General features: G+C 43.7%; 1 protein-coding gene across 3 annotated transcripts in view; it reads left to right on the plus strand.

Moving 5' to 3' along the window:
• SDK1 (sidekick cell adhesion molecule 1) overlaps window positions 1-23356 on the plus strand; it is a 420202-nt gene extending 396846 nt beyond the window's left edge. For all 3 annotated transcript variants that reach the window (XM_065684560.1, XM_065684562.1, XM_065684561.1), the window contains 5 exons: window positions 5494-5658; window positions 8229-8366; window positions 10339-10456; window positions 10662-10791; window positions 17291-23356. In XM_065684560.1, coding sequence (XP_065540632.1) covers window positions 5494-5658; window positions 8229-8366; window positions 10339-10456; window positions 10662-10791; window positions 17291-17563 — 824 coding nt within the window. In that variant the 3' untranslated portion in view covers window positions 17564-23356. The remainder of the gene's footprint in view (window positions 1-5493; window positions 5659-8228; window positions 8367-10338; window positions 10457-10661; window positions 10792-17290) is intronic.

Genomic DNA, 23356 nt, shown 5'->3' on the forward strand with positions numbered 1-23356 from the left:
GCTGGGTTCAGCAATGGAGGCAGCAGGCAGCTGAGATTCCTCATTTGATCTCTCCATTTCTTTCCCCAGATTTATGGAAGGTGACCATGCTGACTACCTCCTCTGCATTTTGAGTATACTCAGACATAGGGATGGAGCAGGCAAACCAGGTTTTTTTGAGCGTGATCTGGGCTAGAGAAAGACATTACGGAAACAGAAGTTTTTCTTTTCCTTCAACTTCTCTGTCCCTGGAGAAATGGATTCCAGTTTAGCTCCTCGTGCATTACAAGAAATGCAATTAAGCAGCCTCTGTCACTGCCATTGTAAGCACTCCCTAGACATCAACTAGACTGGCTGAGGAATGGGTGTTACATCGTGCCCTCGGTTTTTACCTACGGAGGAAAAGACAGAAATGGCACATTGACGTTAAAGTTCCCAGTGCTGCTGGAAAGAGTTGAGAAACTGGTTTCATCCCTCTTTTCCCAACCCCGTGCCCCATCCAAGGCTCCTGTCTCTGTGCTGTGCTTTAATGGTGGACATGTGGCCTGTCAGGTACCAAGCATCTCATATGGACTTGCCTTCCCAGTTATCCCCTATCTACAAAGGAGGTATTTTCTGTATAACACCCTAGGGATCCACACTGCCAGGAGTGCATTTGGATACTTATCTGCCAGCAGGAAACCTTTGTGTGTGTCTTGGCCTGCTGCAGTCATCCTCAGCCGCAGGGCAGCCAGGGAGGTGTTCAGTCAGTCTGCTTCATGGCTTGTGTTGCCTTGGGAAAAGCCTCTGACCCAGGACAAGCTGAGGTTTCTTCTTTTGCTTCCTCACCCATCATGCATTTTGGACTTTCTTTGCTTTTCCCAAGCAGGGGATAACTTAAGCCCAGTGGAAGAGAATCGCATCTTAACATGTTTGCAATAACAGTATTTCTAGCACCCTGGCTGGCTGGCATGAACAGGCCAGTAAACCTCAGATCAGCCACAAATCATGAGCTTAAGACACAGGTAAGTCAGGACAGTGTTTTCTTCTGCTCTCCAAGAAGATAAGTTCCATGAAGGCAGCAGGCATTTTGGGGAAGAAGAACCCATCTACTCAGAGAGGGGATTGTCCTTCCCGTAAACGCTGGTTTTCACTTCTCATACCTTGAGGGCAGATCTCACTGTAGTTTCCTGTCTGGTATCTTGAGTAATATTTTTCTGTTTTCTTCCTTTTCTGTTTATTTTTAAACAAATTAGGGAGTGCAGTGTCAAACATGGATGCAAACCAGCAGAAGTCAGTAAATTCAAAGTGAAGGGTGCAGCTGCATTGCCGGCATCTGCCATGGGGCCTTTTTCACTTCCACTCCCAAATGACATGCCAAGGCTGACAGTTTGTCAGCATTCACTTCCCATTCTCGTCCTTTCACTAGTTTACGTGATAATCCAACTCTTTGCCTCTGACAAATCCATCCACATTTTAATTGGATGCAGGAGGAACACTACTCACGTTTAGCTGGTCCTTAATTCTCAGCAGCTTCTCCCCTCATAAACCTCCTAATGTGTAATTAGGAGAAAGTTTTGCAGCTCAGCTCTCCTTTTACTCCGAGAGGGGAAGGCTGGTGTTTAAGACCCAAATAACTGACAGCTTTCCATCTCCCCAGCTGCCGCACAGCAGTTGTTTGTTAGTGGCCTGAGTTAGCAGAGCTGGGAGCCTTCATTACTGACTGACAGTTTTATTTGGCGTGGCGACCCCGATTAATTGCCTGTGAAACCAGGTTGGCCAGTGGGTGCTGTGCGTGGCTGCAGCTGGAACAGGCTGCTCAGAGAAGCTGTGGCTGCCCCATCCCTGGTGGCAGTGTTCAAGGCCAGGTTGGATGGGGCTTTGAGCAGCTTGATCTAGTGGAAGGTGTCCGTGCCCATGGCAGGGAGTTGGAACTGGATGAGCTTTACGGTCCCTTTCAACCCAAACTGTTCTAGGGTGATTCCTTGCTGACACAGGACAGCCAGCACCTGGCCGGAGGGTGGCTGGGACAGGCTGGACATTATGTTAGGTCAGAGGGGTTTCAAATCTCCCATCAGCAAGACATAAGGCTGAGACAGGGTCTGGTAAAGTGTTGATAAAACTTTTTTTTTTTGAGGAACCCTCGCTTTTCTGTCACATATCTAGGCCTTTTTTAAGAGACCAAGTGCCCAGTGAAAGTCAATGTGAAATGAAGAAAGGGGCAGCTGTTATTGAAGGAAAAGTATTTGAGTGGTGCTAGTGATTCCGACTGACAGCTCTGCTGCCTCCTTCCTAATAGGGACTGGGGATGGTGAGCCTTGCTCCTCTTCACCAGAGTGTGGTGTGGCAAACTGCTTTTCTTGGCAGTTTCTATGAGTTAATATTCAGCTGATGTCCCAGCTACAGCATGTGTGTCCTTCCTCCCTAAACTGAGTGGAAAACACTGTGTACAGTTTACTAATGATTTTTCTACTGAACTTAAAGGCCAGTCTTTGCTGTCATAAGTGACCTTCTAATGAATTCTCTTTCAGCTGAACTTCTAACATTTAGAGCAAACCTGGTTTTGAGGGATAGGAGAAGAGATGCAGTGAATGAATTCACAAGTTGTGTTTTTGATATTTAATCTCAAAGTTCACCACTGAAAATGCTTTTTTAGTTTGGATATATCCGACTGCGGTCTGTCTACAAAGAGGGACGTGAATATTCCAGATGGAGATAAGATAAATTAATTGAGGCTCTGGAATTAAAAATCTTGCTGGCCAGGTCTTGGGAGGCCACAGACTCTCCTGTGACTAGCACTGGCTTGAAGTCAGCAGTGGAGGAAATAAAAGGATATCCCTCTTCCCACACTGTCACCGTACAGACTGCTGACCACTATAGCTGCATCAGCACCTCTCTGGCAACCCATAGTCACACACTGGGTCCCATCTTGACCAAGCCCTGTTTCCTACCCAGAAAAATAAGTTCAAGCAAGGTTTTTTTCAGTGAGTGAAACAGGGATGGGCCAGAGAAGATACGGCCACCAACTGGAGCATCTTCAAGTCCCTGCAAGACAGGAATCCCCTCTGAAGAAGCATCCACCAGCAGCCTTTGCTGCCCCACACCATCCCCACCATAGCCAACAGGACAGAGAGGTAGAAATGCAATGTTAACTTCTCAAGGGCAGTTTTCCCAGCTTACTTCAAGCTTTCCAGAGCGGTTAAATGTCACTTCTTGGTCCATAGGATATTCTGCACTGCGCACCCTGATAGGTTTGAGAAAATGAGTGAGAAAGTGCGTGTGTGAACAGTTGTGTTTGTTGCAGTGAGTGTTGAACATTCATTTTTATTGTTGCCTTTTCTTCCCCCATCTAAGTGGCTTTCAATGCAAACAAATTGCTTTTCAGACAATTCACAATGGGCTCAAATTCTCTTATTGCTGTTTACAAATGTGTTTATGAAAGCTCAGGCAATTCTAGCAATTATGGCAATATTTTATAGTCTGAGATGCATCTTCCTAACGTTGGTGGTTACAACAATCTAACTTTGAAAAAACATCCCTCACTCCATCCACTTCAGAGAAACTAAATCCCAAACTCCCTTTTTATTACATTGTAAGATTACGTGGTAGAAATAATCTAGCCTTCTATTGCCCTGTAAAAAGGAAGTCAATATTTTATCTCTTGTTTTATAGCCATTGTAATATCCAACTAATACATAACAATGGTACATTATGATAACTTCATTATACTCTGATCATGCTGGTGAATAATATATTGGTCTGAATTTTAAGCATGACAGAAAAATTACCTGTTTTTATTGTTCTTTGGTATTTCTCAAATGCAGCTGGAACAATAACATTTCAGCCTGCTTTTTGCATCCACTGAGACTGTCAATCCTCATGACCAGAAAAGATGTAGATTCGGGGCTGTTAGTCACTGTGTGTGTTGCTAGAAGTGCAGCACGGTACAAATTACTGAGGCAATATTTACAGATGCCAAAGTTAAAACATTCACATGGAAATGCACCTGCAGTGTTAATCAGTCCATCTTTGCTGCTATTCCCTGTTGCACAGAAGGGCCCTGTTGCACAGGCTAAGGGCCAAATTTTGCCCTGTTAACACCAACACAGTTCTGGAATCGCTGTGGTGACTCCAATTAGTTTACACTCAGGTAAATGCAAAGCAAAGGAGAACAGATTCCTGCCTTACATTGCAGCAGTGGAACAAGTCATTGAGGGTATGCTGCTGGCTTCTGCTTTATTGTTACCTCGATAACACCTGAAGCTATGGAAGTCGTGCTGATGCTCAAATCCCACAGTGCAGAGGACTTTCTTTCAAAGCAGGCAGTTGGAGTCATATCTATGCAGAGGTTATCATCATATTCCCTTTGCTGTGGGACATGCAGAGAAAAATAGACATTGCTTGAACAGCTTTGATAACTGAAAGTAAAAGCCCAATGGGATACTTGTGAGGTCATATCTATCAGAGCTACACTGGCTTAGGCTAGCTGAGAGTTTGGCCCTGTGCATAGACAGTAAGTCCATTTTGTTAGAGAAAGTGCTGGGCACCAGTTGTTACTGAAGAGCAGTCCAGTTAGATTAATGCTTGGTTCCTGCACTCAAAATGATTTACTGTCATTTTTAATTCTGGTTGGTTTGTGAATTTTTTTTCATTGTTAAGAGCATCCATCCTGTTGAAGGTTCTTTCCAATGTAGTCAAGTGAATATAAGATTACAGGTATGGATCAGGGGCTAGACTGATGCATGATGAGGATGAGCATCAGGGTTAATATCAGTATGGCTGTTGAGAACCAAGATTATCCCATTGGAACACTCTCATCAGGGTGGTCTCGTGTTTGTAAGAACTTTCAAAGGTTTATAATACAAACAAAAGCTCATTCCTGTTTAAAAATGTATGGCACAGAAGTGCAGCACTGAAGTCTCACCTTGTGGTCTGTGCTATGCTGCGGGCCAGCGCATGCAAAGGACATACCACTACTGATATTGTGGAGCAAGCAGCACTCCAGTGACACCAGTCCAGCAGGCACCAGTTCATGCAAGGCTGCAGTAGTTCTACCAAGATCCTAATCTTACATTACTTTGGAAAGCCTATGCACTTTGAAAGTGAAGTCAATTTTGGAATGCAAAAAGCAGGCAAAACCTGTGTGATCAAGACTCATTGATGGAGCAGGTTGCTTTAGGTTTACTTGCTCTGTCAAATACCAGGCGTGCTAATGCAGTGTTCTTAGCTGATGAGGAGGCACCCAGATGGCCGGCAGCTGCTCTAGCCAGCTCAGGTCACTGGGGGTGCTGCTGCATATTTTAGAGACCTCTTCCATATGGGCTATTATTATTAGGCCCCATTATGAATAAATACATTTACAGATGGGGTCCTGCAGGGCATTCTGACATTTGTGTGTATCACTGAGCAGCCTTCAGGTAAGCATGTCCGCTGCCTATGCTTGAAACACACCATTAATGGCAATTCTTTTCAGTACGCAACAGGAAGTGCCAAGTCACACAGTTCATGCCGTTTCTCTCCTTGCTGGTTTCCTAGATGAAGGACTGTGGGATATGTTTGTGAAGGACATCCCTCGCAGTGCTACCTCCTACACAGTTGGCCTGGACAAACTCAAACAGGGTGTGACCTATGAATTTCGAGTGGTGGCTGTCAATGAATTTGGCTATGGAGAACCCAGTGTTCCCTCTGTGGCAGTATCAGGTAATCATGGATTTATTGATTTTTTTATTTTTTAATATTTTTCCAATGGAATTTCTTGGGTTGGGGAGAAAAGAAGGGGAAAAGCCCCAGCCCATATATTCTAGTTGCGATGAATAACGAAGGGCAACTTGTTTCCACTTGGTTTAGGAGAAAACCAGAGTAATATAGTGGTGAATTGAGGCTTGTTCTTACAATGTGCTTTACTTTCAAGAAGAAAAATGCATGTGTGCCATTTTTAAGTTTGACAAAGAACCTTCTCAGGAATTTCATGAGTGTTTATATATGAGATCTCTTGCCCTAAGACTAATTTACACAGTCTACAATCTGTTTGGGTTTTCACCTTTCCTAATCTGTTGGTTTGTTTGCTCTGCTTCTTTCTTTATTTTTTTCCCCAAGGTTCTTTGATAAATATTTTCTGTGTTATTTTATATTTAGCTTTCAAAACCATTTAGTTTCACGAAATCATTCCTGATATCCTCTGCCTGGCAGTTCAAATACAGCATGATGCCTCCACTCCTCCTTCATCAGAACAGCTTGTTGGTGATGCTCTCAGGCTTCTCCCAGCCTCCCTGCTCTATTGTGCTTATTCCCAGTAAACAGGGTTATGGTTTAAACATGCTTCAAAATCCCTTTCAGCAACCCAGTGCTCTGGTTTTCTGAAGGGAACTTCAGTACCTCAAAAAGCAAATTCCACTCAGCTTGCCATCTCTAGACAGCCAGAGTTCAGTGGCCTGTCATGAAGCTTGGTGCTTTACTCAGGTCTCTTCTTACCCTTGCAGAGACAGCTGTACTTCAGGTTGCTTTTGAGCAACAGGTTTCACCCTTGCTGTGTCAGTGAAGACAAGCAAGAGGAATAAAAGAACCTGATAAAGCAGCTTTGTGATTCAAAATGCTGGAGAGTCCTGAGAACCTGGCAGTGCTCCAGTATCTGGAGTGGCTTTTATCTCTGCTCCTCCAGTCAGAAGCATAAACAGCATTCAACAGTTACCCAGCAGGCAAGAGTAGTAAAAGCTGCTATCGCCATCATGGCTCTGTTTATCCTTACACAATTAACCACTTAGCCCATGAGAGCTGTCTATGGATTTCAGAGTGAGTGCTACCCTTGCTTTTCTCCTTCAGGACAAGGGCATAGCCAACCCACTTCAAACACCTAGAGTCAATGTTTTTATCTCTGGTTTCACAGAGGCTATAACACAATGTAAAGGATTGGTAATCATGTCAGTCTTCCCTTTCCTGAAAGACATTATTCCTCTGGAGCTGAGCATGCATCTCCTTCGGATGGTTTTTATACATAAACTACTTGTTTGTAAGTTCTCCACTTGAACAGAACTATTTAATTCACCTCCTTTTGATGCTTCGGTGTTCATCTCAAATTGTTGCATGAAAGTAAAAGGTTTCCATTGAGACTCACAGTCATAAAAGTATAAAGCTTTTTTGGCTGGCCACTTCAGCTAGCACAGGGTATAAATTGCACTGAATCTGCTCAGCCCAGCATGGCTTGTGCAGTTTGCCTTTAGGACTTTATTGGCCTGGACTGGCTTCCTAGCAAAGGAGGATTGTGTGGCTGCTTTTCACTGCTGCAGAATATGCAGTGATCTGGAACAAATTTGAGCTTGTATCATGAGGCTTACCACAGACTTATGCTTTGATCCAGAGCTCAGGACAGTTGGGGGAAAGAGAGTGCCTGGGTTCAGGGATAGTGAGGGGCTGAAGTTGGTCTCCTGGCATTGTCCATTCCTACCAGGTGGTGTTCTACGTTATGGACTACAGGGAAATGACACACAACTGCTGGGTTGTGCTCCAGCAGCAGCATTTTTCCACTAAGCTGAGGGATGCTGACAGAATATCACTGCAAGAAAATAACCATACTTATTACTTTAAACCAAGACTGGCAAGGTAACTCTAGAAGGGCAAAGCTGGTATCACTTTGCGTCTCTAGTTGAGGTCAAATGAGGTGAAATGACTTGAGATTGCACAAAATCCAGGCAACTGAATTGATACCCATGTACTGCACATCAGGCTTCGCTAAGCTGATGGGGAAAAGATGTAGAGGAGCAGTGAATGTTGGAAGTTAGAGTTAATGGAAGCAGTGAAAGACACTGAACCAAGCATACTTTGTTCCCGGGCGCTAGCTGTATTTTTCAGAGCCACTGAGCAGCATTTTGGCAAGTTAAGCCTCATAAAAAGTGGAATAATTCTGGGTCATGATAGAAATATTGGTGATTCCTTTGACCCAGGGAGTACTAAGCATACCACAGTAGTCAGGAAATGTAGGTGTGCAGGCCAGTAGGAAGAAACCTCCACTTCTTCACTAGGCAATAACTTCTTAGCTAAGGCTCTGGGTGTGTGAAAGATGCTTGCAGAGATGGAGCTGTGATAAATTTCTGTTCTCTTTGCCATCAGTGTCAGCAAGCCCCTTGAAAGTCTGGCTGCAGAGCAGGCTGCGTTACCTCCTTTGAACACCTCTTTCTCCTGAACACTATTCCAGATGCATCGTTCGCTGTGGGGAAGAAGAGAAAATTTTGAAGGATCATAAAGAAGGAATTGTTATTTGTTTTTTGCTCTTTCAGCGCAAACAGAATCGCCTTTCTATGAGGAGTGGTGGTTCCTACTGGTGATGGCACTTTCAAGTCTGATCCTCATCCTCCTGGTGGTGTTTGCATTGGTCCTGCATGGCCAGAGCAAGAAGTACAAGAACTGCGGTGCAGGTAAAACATTGGCTCCGTTCTGTGAACATGCTGTCAACAGCTGTGGGAATTAGAAATGTCTTCCTTTTGAAACCCCACTTTAATCAGTGTGAACTCTGTTTATAGGTATTTTGTTTGGCAGAAAACTCAGGGTTTTTTTTTTTTCTATCTGGTTTGGGAGAAACAGCTTTTCCACATAGCCATACTGGGCAAAGAGTGCCTGATCTTATCAGGTTCTGGATGATAACCAACCATGGGCTTGGACAGGACAGCATCTGGAAGTCACAGGGACTGTATCAAAAGCCAAGGAGTCTGAATGAAATGCTTGGCAGAAGACCACAAAAAGGAATAAGCTGAGACTTTATTTAGTTTTGTCATCACTCCCTGCTATGGGGAGAAGGCAAAATGTTCTGCTTTTCCATGGCTGTACCCAGTGCAGATATTCTAGGTCTGCATGTGTGAGGACTGTATCTCATCTCCTTTGTATTAAATAGTGTCCTGCATCTTACATTCATACCCAAGCCAAGCTGCAGTTACAAGGCCAAGCAGCTAGGAGGTGTTTTGGATATCTGAACCTGTTAGACTTTAATGCATGAGTGTCAAGCTTTGAAATTTCCTTTAGTTACAATTTTCACCAGGTTCCTTTCTGAAAGGAAACAGGAGCTACCTGCTCTATGACTAGGAATGTTAAAATAGTACCCTTTCAAAATGCCTTGTTCTTGAGCTCTGAGTATTGTTTTTACCTTTTCTTCTCCTTACATGATAAAGTCCTGGAAGAGTTGTTCAAATGTGTATTTCTCTGATAGCCTCCTCCACCTCCAGCAAGAAATTGTGCTAATGCCAGGAGGTGCCAGAGAAGGCATGTTAATGAGTGGAATCAGGTGAATGGGTCTTTGCACTACTTGTTCTTAGGGATTAATGTAATGAAGGAATCTTCCAGGCAGTATTTAGTAATTCAGTCCCAAAGTGAAGATCTTTTCTTTCTTTATAATTCACTTCTAACAAGTGTTAGAAAATCAGATTTCAGTCCCATGAGATGTAAGATGTATGAATAGCATGGCATTTTACCAAGTTAATACTATTACGTATTTGTATTCATAGCTCATAGGAAATCTCTCATCTTCTTAGTTTTGCTCTGTATTTGAGGAACAGACAGGAAAAGACAGGTCTGACCTGTACTGTCAGATACCAGTGTTCACACTGAGTCTTAATGTAGCACTGAAATTGAAGCCACAAGGATAAAGTTCCTGTCTGCTGCAAAGCAGCAATATGCAACCTGTCCTTCTCCCCAGGGTACGAGCTGAGCTCACACCTTTGGGATTACAAAGAATGAACACGGGAGAGAATAAGTTCGTGTTGTATTTGATCACAAGAAATAATATACTTTGCTGTATTTTTCCTCTTCTTCCAGTCCCCTGTCCTTTTCCCTGCATTACATTGTCCAGTGATTTCTCACATCTACATCTTATCCTCATTACAGCTCTGACATCTTTTTCCCATTTGCTATCCACTTACCCTTTCTCTTGCTTTCTTTCCTGCCTTTTTTTCCCCCTTCTTTCCCTCTTTTTCTGTCTTTCCTAGTTTTACTTTCTCTTGCTTTGCTTCAGTCAGCATGAACAGGATTCACAGTATCTGATTTAGGACATTTTCAGTGACCACCTGAATTAGTCACCTTGTTTCTATCTATAGTCAAAAGACAAGAATAAGGACTTTTGGAGCACAGTTCATCTATACTATTTTAGATATTTCTGAATGAAATTCATCCATCCACAACTCCTTTTTTCCCCTCTTTTGGCTCCTTCTTCTCATTCACACTTGTAATAAACTCTTTTTCTTCACTCTGATTGTTCTCATTTGCCTCTAATGAAGGTAAAGAGATTTTTAAATCATTAATGGTGTCATACAGCACACAGAAGGGAAAGTTAGTTCCTGCAGTTATAGCTGGGGGAAAAGTGCCTCTATTTCAGCTGAATCTTTCATTGCCTGGCTCCAGGTAAAACCATCTCCAATGTGGAAGAGTCGGTCACCCTGGATAATGGAGGCTTCACTGCTCTGGAGCTCAACAGCAGACACCTGATCAAGAGCACCTTCTCAAAGAAAAATGGAACCAGGTGAGAAGCTGAGAACACCAAGCTCTTGGAAATGGCTTTTTATCTAGCTTAAAGCAATTGTGAAATAGGCAAAGGGGAGAGAATGTTGTCTGTAGGATCTAGGGAGGACTTTAATGCCCAAGTCACTGCCCCAGGCTGGGATTCTGGTTTCTAAGCGTGATTTAATTGTGTCACATCCCATACACTCACCCTTTACATGTCCCAGGTCTCCTCCTCGCCCAAGCCCAGGGGGGCTGCACTACTCTGATGAGGATATCTGCAACAAGTACAATGGAGCTGTGCTGACCGAAGGCTTGGGCCTCAATGAGAAGCCCTTAGAGGTATCAGAGTCAGAGGTAAGGGTTCCCCTTTGCCTTACCAAATGTTGCCCAGTCACTGCTGACATTCATTTGCCAGCTGAATCCTGGCAAGTCTTTGAAGTCCAAATCCCATACCTGCATTATACTGTGTTCTCACTGTTCGTCTGTCTTGGGGACTTTAAAATGTCCAATTCACTGGGCTGTTCATATCTTAAAGTGTCAAAGGAAAGAATAACAAGCAGGACCCAACCAGGGGAGATTCCAGACCTGGCCTTGGTGGGTATTTGTGTTTTTCCAGTGTTACACAAAAAGACAAGTGCAGTCAGTCAGTCAGCCAGTGTGTGCTGACCTCCCCTTCTACTTGTGGGCTGCAGACTTGGAGCACTTTTAGGAAAATGTACATCTACTGAAAAATAACCAGCTGACTGTAGCTACCATCTGGATGATGAGACACACTTTGAACTGTTACATTGACTGAAGTATGGGATGTGGTTTGAAGTTCTCACAGTGCCTTTTTCAGAAAGCTACAGCAAGCACCAAGGTTCGGAAGAGTGGTCTTGAGTAATGGTAGCTACTGACTCCGTTATAGGGGGAGTAAGTGGGGAATGAGTAACCTGCCAGGGAGCACATGGCCATAGCTGTGAGCGCTCAGCGTTCAGGTTTCTGAACATCCCAGCCTGCAGCATTAGTTTAACTCAACTGGAGCCTTCTGTTCAGGTTGGTTTTAGCCTCTGTTATCAAAGGAAGGTGGGTATATGCTGGCATTATCCATCTGGCAGTGCTCCATCTTGTGTCTTATATCCCCTTTAAGAAGAAAGTGCATGTGGTCTGTAGTCCGACAGGGGCCAAGGGTGAATAGACAGACTTCAAGGGATATCCAGAAAGGTAATTCTGTCTCCAAAACTGTGTTGTCAGCTGAGATCCTGACAAATCTGAACTGACAGCGCAAGAAGCGAGCAGTGGGCCAAACCACTCCAAAGCTGACCCTTCTAGCAAGAATAAATCAAGAGCAGCAAATAGTGAAAGATGATGACAGTTTTCATCTGTAGCTTTTCTGCACCTGCAGCTACAGCTGCTTTTCCTGGCTACCTAGCTCTCACCTCCTGCTAATTACCATGGACAGCCTGCTGCTTTGTGCTGCCCTGTGGCCGACCTGTCATGCAGGCAGCTTTCCTTGGTGCAACTCAAGCTGCTGTCTTTGCGACGTTACCCTGCAGATTAAACCCATAGTGCTTTGGTCATGTCACTGTAACAACTCGGCATTAAACCTGTCATTAAAAGAGTTTGCTGAGCATGATCACAAATTTAGCACTGGCACCTTTTGACATTCATTTCAATGCCCCATGTGGTATTTCCTGGTAATGTGCAGAAGTCTACTTGCAGGGTGTCATTACTGCCTTCAGTATGCACTGTTTGTGCAGCACAGAAGAAAGTAATTTTGGGTTTGTTTTTTTTTTCTCAGGCTATTATTAATATTATTTATTTACTGTGTATTGCAGTCGAGCCTGAAGGTGTCAATTGAGATTCTAATGTTTCTGTGAATCTCTGTGTGTATGTGAGTATCTGAACAAAATATGCCTCCTGTTTTTCCTTGGGGCTTAGATATGCAGCCTTTCTGTATAATGTCTTTGATGCCTGTTGGGTTTTTCTTGTGGTGGGGTGTGCTTTTAGTCATGAAATGTTAATACACTCCTAGTAGAGGTAGTAATAGGAGATGCTGCCTTTTGATCAGCCTGAAAATGCTGTTTGTGTTTGCTGGTACAGACAGGAGGTGAGGGTTGGTTGGGGCAGGGGTGGGTATAAATGTTCAACCACTCTCTTTTCAAGTATTCCTGTGCCTATTAGCTCTTCCTGTTTGTCTTTCCTAATTTTTTGTGTGTGTGTTTCTATTGTCAGAGGAGATCTTAACAACAAGTTCTGTTTTCTGAGAATTTCAGAATTTCCATCTCTCTTAGCAGGCAGAAGTGTTTCCCATTATATGAAGAGTTAAAGATATCTTTACATAAGAGCTCTACACAGGTTTGGTCATCTGCAACAAAAGGGGGTCCTTATGCTATTCCCTCTAATACATCTTTGTGTGGATATCAAGTTCCACTTAACACAATGCGAAAAGGCCAGACAGAGCCGAAATCTGTGCTTTTGCTTTCAACCCCCATGTCATCTTGTTGCTGCTTAGTCTTACCCCTGTTGCCTGAGGTGTCAAGATTTTATATGGAAAAGAAGGAAGCTCTCTGGCTTCAAGTCTCATGGGCTTTACTGAACATGAAGAAGTCTGTGAAAAACTCTCAGGCTGACTGACTGCACTTGCAATTCATCTGCCTGGGAGCTTTCCTCCAAGCTCCCTCCTGATGAGGAGAGCAAGAGAGAAACAAAGAAAATCAAGAAGACCAAGCAGTACTCAATATCTGTAAATCAAGAGGTTAACTTACTCCATGTCATGAAAGCCAAGCACTAGTGCTGTTAATGAGGTTAAAGTAGTTTAATTGGCAGGTATGGAGCAAGAGAGTGCTAAGAGTGTAATTTCTAAGTGATTAATAATAATAGGCTTTTAGATAATGAGTCAAGTGGACGAGGTTCTGGACAGATAATCCGAAGAAATCTGGTGTTCACCATGTACAGAAATGTGAAGATAATATCTGCAATGTCACCCAGCCGTGGAAGAGCAGTTTTACAGGAGGGAACGGTGTCTGTTTGTGTGTTCTCACGTGTCCTTGTGATCTCTCAAAACCTGTTTTCAGGAGATAGTATTCTCCCACATAGCACATGTTATTAGTCAGTGCTAAATGCCAGTGGTGCTCTGGTCTTTCCAGGTGCTCTCTGCAGTCTGGCTTTTGCTTTCTCAGCTCAGTAGGAAGATATTATAAATTTCCACTTAACACTTAATAGGGAATATAATTTAACTTGCTTCCAACAAAGTCCTCATGATTTTGGCAAGTTGGGCACTGTGTGGAACACAGCTGCAGGTGACACTTTAAAAAAGCAAGGGTTCCTTGTGTCCAGAGAAATCTTTTTGCATACTAGGCTACCTTGTTTCTTTTACAGCATTTCATTTCAATTACATTCATTTCATGTCAACCAGAAGAAACTGCTGCCTTCTACATTTTTAGAAATAATCTCATAAAGTTGTTCCTTATACAGTCACTTTAAAAAAATGGAAGGTAATTGGAGCTATTTGCGCATTTCCCATTCACTAAGCTGGCCAACTCTGGTTGCTGACTTGCCTCTGAACAGCACTTGGGTACTTTGTGCTATCAATAAAATACTTAAATAGGCTCCTATTTTCTGTATTTGTTATTTCAAAGGCATCCATGCACCTTTGGTTGACAGTTGGTAATGTCACCGCACACCCAATCCCGCTTCAGCCTATGGAGGTTTCCAAGGTAACAAAGCCACAGTCAGGGAAGGGAGAAAACTGAAAACAAAGCAAAAAACCCTGCAGCATTTCTATTTACTCAATAGTTTACAAACCACTAAAAAGTAATCCTCTAGTATGAGCTGTCTGCATTGTCATGCAAAACAGATTTGTCTTGCTACTTCTTGATTTTCATCAGGGCAAAGAGGGATGTGGGATGGAAATTCAGGAATTTCCTTGCTGGTAAGTGTGGTTCAGAGCAGAACTTCAAAGATACTTTAGAAACATTGGAATAGTCAGCTCCTGCCTGTTCTGCGGGAAACACAAAGAAAACACACTGTATTGGCACTAGCAAGTAGGTTATTCTTTCCAGCATCAGTGCTAATGATAGTGGAGTGCAGCTATATATGTTTCATGAAAGTTGCTTCTGAAAGGCACTGGCCTTATTTACACCAAATCAGTGTCCTCTTTCACTTGGTATCATGAACAGATTATCAGCAGGGGTATTGTTTTAAATTCCCTCTTTCTGTTCATGACAAGTTCAAGTTTCAAATAGCAGCAGCCCATCTAAAAGTGTTCACAGTATTTTTCCTCTTTATTATGTTGACTTTTGGCAGTCTTGAAAGAACTTGGCTTAGGTACAGAAATTATATTAGTTTTGTGGTGAGTGTTTTTCTGCTAGCAATGGACAGAAATCAAGAGCCTGCATCTGTATATTATTATACCTAGCAAGTCCTGTGTTGGTCTTCTGGATGCAGCTTCTTCTCAGCATTTCTTCTTAGAGCTTTTAATTGTATTGTTTCTATATGTCTGTGGGGACATCAGGAGGACCAGTAAGGAGCCACTAGAAATTTGTGGTGGGTTTTCTTTTCTTTGTTATGTTTGCGATGACTCAGCTCAGCTGTGATCCATCTTTACAGCAGGGGCTTGTCTCTTTGGAGAGTGTCCAAGTCAGTAACAGTGATGGTGGACTGGGGAAGAAGTGACCCATAACCTGCTCAGGATGCAGAGACTTTTCTTCTGGATGCCCACATCACCCCTCATCTTCCCAGGCCCTTTTAACCTTAATAGTAGACAATGGAGCTGCAGCAGAACGTTTGAAGGTGTGGGCTGGTGCAAAGTGTAGCAGTTCTTGATAAGAATGGAAGAAACCAGGGTTTGGGGATTGTCGGTCTGCAGGTAAAGTTGGTTGCATCTGCAGCTGAGGATGAGCCAGCCTGAGCTGTCACTGCCTGCTGTATGCCCTGCCATGCTGCCGCATCTGCAGTCAGCAGAGGCACTGTTGTTGGAGTCCCTGACAAAAATAGACTGGGCAGTGCTGGCAGGATGTTCCCTGCACTGGTGCCAAGGCTCTGGAACTGTTGCCTGTACCCACTGGCTATGGAGTGGTCCAAATCTGCGAATATTCCAAGCATGCCACAAAAAACACCTATTCAGGAAGGTCAGTGGAGGGAGTTGGGTGCTGGCTTCTCAAGACTGGCAGTTGGTGCAAAGGAGTGTTTTTCTAGGAGAGGGACTTGTGGAGTTCCTTGTGGAATAAGTATTAAATGCTGGTAGGGTTTTGTTGTAATAGTAATTACGTGTCAAGGCACCTGAGGCTTTGTAGTCTTTAAGTAATCAAACAGTACATCATTCCGAAAGAGCCAAAGCATGGGTAATGGAGAAAGGGCAATTTTGCCAAGCGGTAAAGAGCTGCTTTACTCAGACTTTTGGAAAACTGGGAAAAATTTCTCAGCTCTGTCCATCACCCTCTGTGCTTCAAAATGGGCACAAAATAGTATTGAAGCAGCTGTCTAGGCAAAGAAGTGCGATGATGGATGCGGTGCCCTTTTCAAGCGATGGTTCGCAAGGCATTTGAGGATTGTTCTTCAGAGACCATTAAAAAGGAGCTTTAGAGAAGGAGAGACTAGTTGTGTGGCAGACAGGAGCAAGAAGGATGTGTGTTTGCTGTGAGGTGTCATAGATCAGAATGGTACCAACCTTTTGAAACTGATTGCAGCAACTAACTGTTACGAGCTGCACTTACCTGCCTCTCTCTTGCAAGTCTTAGGCAGCTACTACTTTGATATATAATTGCCTGTAGAACTGGTTATGTGGATTATTGGGGGGGGGGGAATAAAAGCTTTTGCGTGCTCAAAGGAGAGATTCTGAGAGAAGGCATAAGATAGAGAAATGACTGGGTAAATGCTTGTTTGCTGTATGGGATGGATCTGTTATAGGTGGGAACAAAAGGAAAATGTGCACTTAGATACGGTGGCTTTGCTGTGATCTCTGCGCTCGGAGATGTACAAGCCTACAAGCCCTCTGTGATTCCTCCAGCTGCATCACAGCAGCAGTACTTCAGAGGAGGGACAGATGCACAAAGCTTAGCTGGTTGTATTTCACTAGAGCTCTCACTCACTATTGATATGAGCTTTAAAGCTATGCAGCCATTGTGCATCAATGTTTCAAGTGTAGATCCACTCTGAACACAGAGCTGTTCCCAAGCCATCCCAAGAAAGCCACCCCTCCTGTCTGGCCATTGTTCTTCAGATTTTGCATTCTTTTTCTTCTGTCACCACTGATTGTGCATCTTCTTGTACCACCAATAATCAGCCTGAACATATACAGATAGATATGTTTGCCTGAAAAAAAACTAGTGATTTTGCTTAATTCCTTTTCAGTGATAGAGCTAATTTTCAATGCTTAAAAGCCAAATCCAGAGCACTGTGCAAGTGCCCTGGTTTGACCACCACAAACAACAGCATGTCTAGCTAACTTCAGTATTTTTGCAGGGATGTCCTTGCATCAGGAGAGATATTCTCAGTTGTAATTGCAGTCTGGTTGATTATGTAATTGAAAGCTGTTGGTTTCTCTGTGGCGTCTCTACACTTCCGTGCATCTTCTGTCAACATAGCTTCTGCCGCAGCATTCTGCATTGAATTAAGAGGAGTTTCTCTGCATCTCTTATCACCAGTGTTCGTCAGGGGACTCTTCCTCTAGCAGCAAAGCCTGGCTAAACCAGAGCACAGTGCTTTTCTACAGGCCAGCATGTATTACACTTGGACTACAAACCATCCTACCCTAAAATCACAGCTTTTGTCAGCTGGTGATATTAAACTTGTCTCTGATTTCTTCTAAGTGGAACAGGCTAAATCCTGGATGCTAATGGCTGATTTATGGGTTTTTTTCCTAATGCTCCAGGCCACTGACTCAGATTATGAAGATGAGTTGCCAAAGCACTCCTTTGTGAACCATTACATGAGCGACCCCACCTACTACAACTCATGGAAGCGGCAGCAGAAAGGTGTGAAGCACCCAGCGTCCTACAGATATGAGGAGTGCGCCGCCAGCGAGACAGAACCCTATTTCCAGACTGTCATCACGACACAGAGCTCAGGAGGGGTGTACACCCCAACGGGACAGCCTGCACCTGGCTCCCGGACTCCAGTGACAGGGTTCTCCTCCTTTGTTTGAGATGGGAATGGAGGATGGAGCCGAACTGCCGGCGGCACCTGGGGGGACCCAGCGCAGTGACTATGTGTGTGGTGAACTGTGGGTAACTTCTCTATCAGGGTAGAAATGGATGGGAACACGGATGAGGCTGGGGTTTGGGTATTTTTCCTGAAGACAATCAACTCTAAAAACATGGAGCTGAACGAGCTGAACCTTTGTTTAAAAGAGGAAAAAAAAAGGAATTCTGAAAAGTGATGATTTTAACCACTTGTGAATAGTAGGGGTTTTTTAACTGCTTTTTGTAACACTGCTTCAGGAAGCAGCTCCCACACCCTTCTCTTTCCTCTTTCTCTCCCCTCCTTCTGTCCTGCCTTTCCCAAACAAGGAGGTGAATTCCCTAGATGCAATGAGTGACTTTGTAATGCGATTTGAAGAGAAAACATAAAACCTCCCAGGCTCCATTTTCTTTTGTTTTTTTCTCTAGTTTTTCTTTTTTCTTTTTAATTTTTCCCTGCCATCAAAGCCAAGTAGGAAGACATAAAAAAGGGACAAATTCTTACACGAAAAGCAGGCGTCTCCTCTCTCCTCATTGCTGCTCCCTAGATTAGGAGCACTGGCTGATCAATTTAGGCTCAGATGTGTCACTGTGTCTGCTCTAGGCTCACTACCAGTGTATTTATACTGAATTATTGGCCTGCTTTTCTTTGTTGTTCAAATGGGACCTGCTGCATTCTTTAAATATTCCAACTCCAGGACCTTTGGAAGAGGAGATGGCTCAAAAGAGCACTGTAGGCAGTAGTGGGTGAAGGAAGTGGGAAGAATTCAGATGCAAAGTCAGTTTATTTTTGTTGTGGCTCTGATCCTCCCTCATGGACTGCATGTGCCATTGGAATTGGTCACTTTTAAGAAGTCAGTGGACACAACCCAGGAAGCCAGAGGAATCTCTCAGTTAAGATTGCACCAACAAGCTAGAGAGTCTACTAACTGATGAGGTTTCTGATCATCAAAGTTATCCTGCCCTGTCAATAGAAGCTGAACATCCTTTCTTGCCCAGACTCCACAATACTGCTTACTGGTGTGTAAACCAGTACACAGTAGCTGGGTTTTTTGATTTGATTGTGCAAAGACACATCACACAGAGTGAGTGAGTTGTGGTGTCTACAGGTGCCTTTTATTGATTCTTCAGCTTTTTATCTGGCAGAAGTGTCTCCAAATACAGCTGACCAGGTTCTGCAAGCATTAGGGTCATGAATTACCTTGTACATGTTTACAGTCTTCTTTGTGCCCTTGAAGGTATAGCCTTTGAAAGAAGAGAGAGGATTTTTAGTTCATTTTCCATCCTTTTGTATAAGTCACTTTTTGTTTTCTTCTTTTCTGCCCTTTTCCTGAGTCTTGTCACGTTTTTGCAGCAAGTTGTTTGCTTGCAAGGAAGTTATCAGGAGTTTAAAGAATCCAAGTCCAACCCTTGGACCTAGCAAGAGCCCTGAATCACCAGACATTTTAACCACAAGAGTTCGAAAGATGAATTTGGAAGTAGGCAAGTCCTTGCCACTCCAGCGTCTGGCATTTCCTCCCAGATGAATGTAAGTCAGCCAGGACAATTGATACCCTGCTGCTTCCTGACATCCCATCAGGGCACGTGTGGGCGCTGCTGCTGTTGCAAATTGTCCCTGGCCTCTCTGGAGGGATGTGGGACAGCTGTGGCACTGGGTGCTGGTGTCTTCAAGGCAGGTTGGTGAAATCAACCTGGCATTGATTACAGTGCTGCCTGTTCCTGCCCACAGGGGCTGGTTAGAAGTAGCCTGGTGGCATCTCACCTGAACAGTTGAGGTCCAAGGGCAAGCTCAGCCTTGCTGTCACCTTTCAGTGCCTCTTGGACAGGGCAGACAAGCTCAGAACTGCTTTTCCTCTTTGGTAATGCCTCCAAGTGCTGCTGCTGTTGGTGCATACACATTCTGGATAGCTTTGGCACTGAATTGCTGTTCCTCTCCAAAGGCTCCAGAAAGAAAAAGTTCAAAACCAAAAACTCCAGTGGGTGTGTTTAAGGGCTTTTGAGTTTGGGATAATGATCCCCACACAGCTCCTTAGATGGCAAGGAATATACAAAGGCATGAGCTTGAGCCAAAACCTTGTGAGCCATCCCCCTCTCTGCACCTGCATAGGATGTGTGTGGGATGGAGAAGGGGCTCGAAAAGAATGACTGAGCTTACTGTGAAGAGGAATGCAAAGCAAACAAAACCCCCACTGCCTTCTGCGCACTTTGACTGTTCTCTTAAGCCATATGGACTTTGCTTTAATTACTGAGCTGCCAAAATTTGTTTGCTGGGTTTTTTTTTTTTTGTTTCTTAGAGAAAATCCTCTACATGACTTTCTGATTTGTTTTATTTCTCTTTTGTTATTTCCTGCATCAGATTACATATTTTAAACACCTTGTTTTATATCCATGTGACATAGCAATGCGATTGCTGTTGGAATTTTAGTGGTGCTTCTCCAACGGGTATGAGAAGTAGTGCTGTTCAAGGACCACTAAGGGCTTAGGGATATAGATTAGTAGGAAGTAGATGGAACACTGAAGAGTTTGTTCCAAAGGAAAGCATAGTGCAAGCAGCTCTGTATCTCCTCAGTATTGCCAGATCCGTATCAGTGTAAGGTGCAGTTACTCCCTGGGGCTGATCTGATACCTCATTGAGCAAAAAAGCAAGGGAACAATGGGGAATAAAGGAAATGGACTTTGTGGCCACTGCTCCACTGAATGACAGCGTGGGGAGCAGCACGATTTATACAAAGTGAGGAGAAGAGACTGTTCCTTTTTTCTCAGAACCATCTGCTGCTCAAAAGCCTGAGCTTGCTGAGTTGGCTGTATGGCTCTTTTCTTCTGGCTGCTGCCAAAATAATAGGTTAGGTGTGATTCCTTTAGGACCTGTTGATCCAAACAAAGGTATTTCTGTTCCAGTCCAGTCCACAGTGGTTTTATTTTACTTAATCAATTGCAGAGCATGGAAGTACACTGCCCTGCTCATCCATAAGATGAGCATAGGATGTGTGTTCTGCTGCCCAGGATCCTGTATAGCTACATGCATGACGCCTGTGCCTTCTTGTTAACATGCTGTGCTTAGGAAATATGATTAGTGGTAGATTTTATTTACCTCAGATATCAGGTAAATTGTTCTATCTGGAAGGAAGCACTCCATCAGTTAGCAAGAAAGCTCTATTTCATAGGTGTAATCTCTGGGAATCACAGCCTTGAAATATGCCTTTTAAACATTAGTTGTCATGTTACAATAACTTCACCCATCAAATCCACTTCTGTTTCTGTATTCTTGTTTAGAACAGTCTTGAAAAATGAAGGATTATATTTAAAACACCTTCTTAGGATATTTTGTTTATTTACTGTGACATGATTCTTGGGGTCTCTTGATGCTGGATTTAATAGGAGCTCATTTTTCATGCAGTAGCCATGGAAATACCCAATTCCCTGCAGGAAAAATGTGGCCAAGTGTCCATCCCCCTCCCAGGGCTGAGATGACACCAGCCATGACCATCAGCAATGCTCCTGTTGCTCCCAACGGCACCAAACCTCAGGTTGTACGTATCATAAATCATGTGCAAAAGAGCACATAAGTGAAAAAGCTGTACTGTTCCACTCTTAAGTGGAGCATTTTTATCCCCCAAAAGTCAGTATGACACATAGTCTTCAGCACAGCCCACACCTTTGGGTGGAATATTTTCCATTCCCATCTTTTAATCCTCCAATTTTGGTGCACTACCAGTGCTGCTCGGCTGAGAGTGGCAGCAGTGAGTAGGGACAGGAGAGGAAACTGTTTTACTTTCATTGGAAGTCTCTTTTTCCCTACCCTGAGAATCACCTCTGTGAAACCCCTTCATGGGGAGGGCATGGAGAAGGGAGAGCCCAGAGCAAGGGGTTGCATCAGTGTTTGCTGAAGGAATCACACCACAACCAGTGATCCCACTTTTGGAAGCAGTTGGCATTACTGGAGAGAAGGAAAAAAAACATCCAGAAAAAGAAACTAATCCATTATCCAAAAGGATTTTTTTTTTCCCTCTTCATTTTGAGTGTTAAAGCCAGTGATGCTTTTCAGATGGGCCAGGATCTCATTTTCCTGTTTATACCCAGGTCTCTGCCAGAAGCTGCTGCAGCAGTTGTTTAGAATAAATGTCCAAATCTGTCTTGACAGAGGGATACATTTGTTATCCTTGTCATTGCTTCCCTCAAGAAATCCACTGGGTCATCCAAAGATTATCCAGTCTGCTCTCCAAAAAAGGAGGAGAGAAGGCTGTTTATACATACAGAGCGCTGGTGTCTTCTTCCACTTGCTGTTTTCAGATCATGCAGGGCAACTTGTTTCTGAAAAATCCTTTTAGAAAAGGAATTTATTGGGAAATGTCAAAAACTAAAACCAAAAAAATATCCCACAAGAAAGATAACCCTTAGCAGGGCCACTGGAATTCTTGAAGTCCTAGAAACCTGTGATACCTAAAACTGAATATGATTCCTAGACCTCCTATCTTTAGTGATCTCCTTTGTCAATAGCAGCCAGAAGGGCACATGCAATGAGGGATTGTATTTGGAGAGGAAAAGCCAACACAGAGCATTTGCTGGATGGGCAGGTTGTACTACAAACAGCTTCATTCAACCTGGAGTTCCTGCTAGTTCATTCACATTTCTTAGGTTGTTTTTTGTAGGATTTTGCTGACTCGTGGAGTCCATACATCATCATGGCAATACAAGAGGTCACATGGGGAAGAGGTAGGTTGCTGTGGTGTTTACACAAAGCCACATGCATGACCACGTGGTTGTACAGTATCCATTGAAACCACCTTAGGGAAAGCCACCCTTGAATTAGTAGCACATTTACTGAACATTTTGGGCTGGGCATGGGTATTAAATGGCTCCACCTGACAAGTCCCTTCAGTTCTTTGTACTTCTGTAGCCCTTTTCTTCTCCCCTGCATCTCCACCCCCAGCCCTCCCAGACAAAGTTGGCTTTGTACTTTGTGCAGGTGTAAAGTTTGCCGCTCCTGGTAGAAGAGAGCCACAACCGATAAGCACACACATAACACATTGAACAGGTGAGATCTGTTTGAACGAGTGAGATACCACTGGGACTTGAAATTTGGGCTCTAACTCAGAATTCCATCTTTTCAAAGCTGCCACCTTCCCATTTTAAATGGCTTTGGAGTCTCAAGAATTGGCAGGAAATTCATTATTTTGATGCTGTTTGATCACTGTGCACTTTCTTGGGGCTTGAATCACTGGATATAGAGACTGGAATGGGGTTACAGAGCTTTATATCGGAGTGCTTTCCCATTTATGTCTTATTCTCTAGATCTGGGAATGACACCTTTCTGCTACCATGTGGTGGCATTCTGCAGGAGGGGCAGCTAGGAAGTGGCACGGGTGCTCCCCCTTTGATGTTGTCATGCTCCTGGGCAGTGCTGGGACCTGTCACAGTGTGGTGGGAGCTCTTGGGTAGCAGAAAGATGCAAGGACACTGTGTTATGGTGAGTTTGTAGCCGCTCACTTTGCCACTCTTGGGATGGAATCCGTCCTCTGATTTGGTATCTGCTGTCAGTTTAGGGGTAGGACCACCTTACACAGCTGTGTTTGAGTTACCCTTCAGTGTACTATGGTTATCGGATCGTTGCTTTTAATTCAGTGTCTCCTTGGGGATTTGCCCTGGATTTTTGTTCCACACCTCTTGTTAGCCTCACCTTCACCACTCCACTATTTTATATGAGAAAGTTACTTCTTCTTTTGCAAACTTGCTTCTAATTAAAAGAACCCTTTTGGAAA

This window comes from Lathamus discolor, chromosome 6 (assembly GCF_037157495.1).
Source record: "Lathamus discolor isolate bLatDis1 chromosome 6, bLatDis1.hap1, whole genome shotgun sequence".
In the NCBI taxonomy this organism is placed as follows: Eukaryota; Metazoa; Chordata; class Aves; order Psittaciformes; family Psittacidae; genus Lathamus; species Lathamus discolor.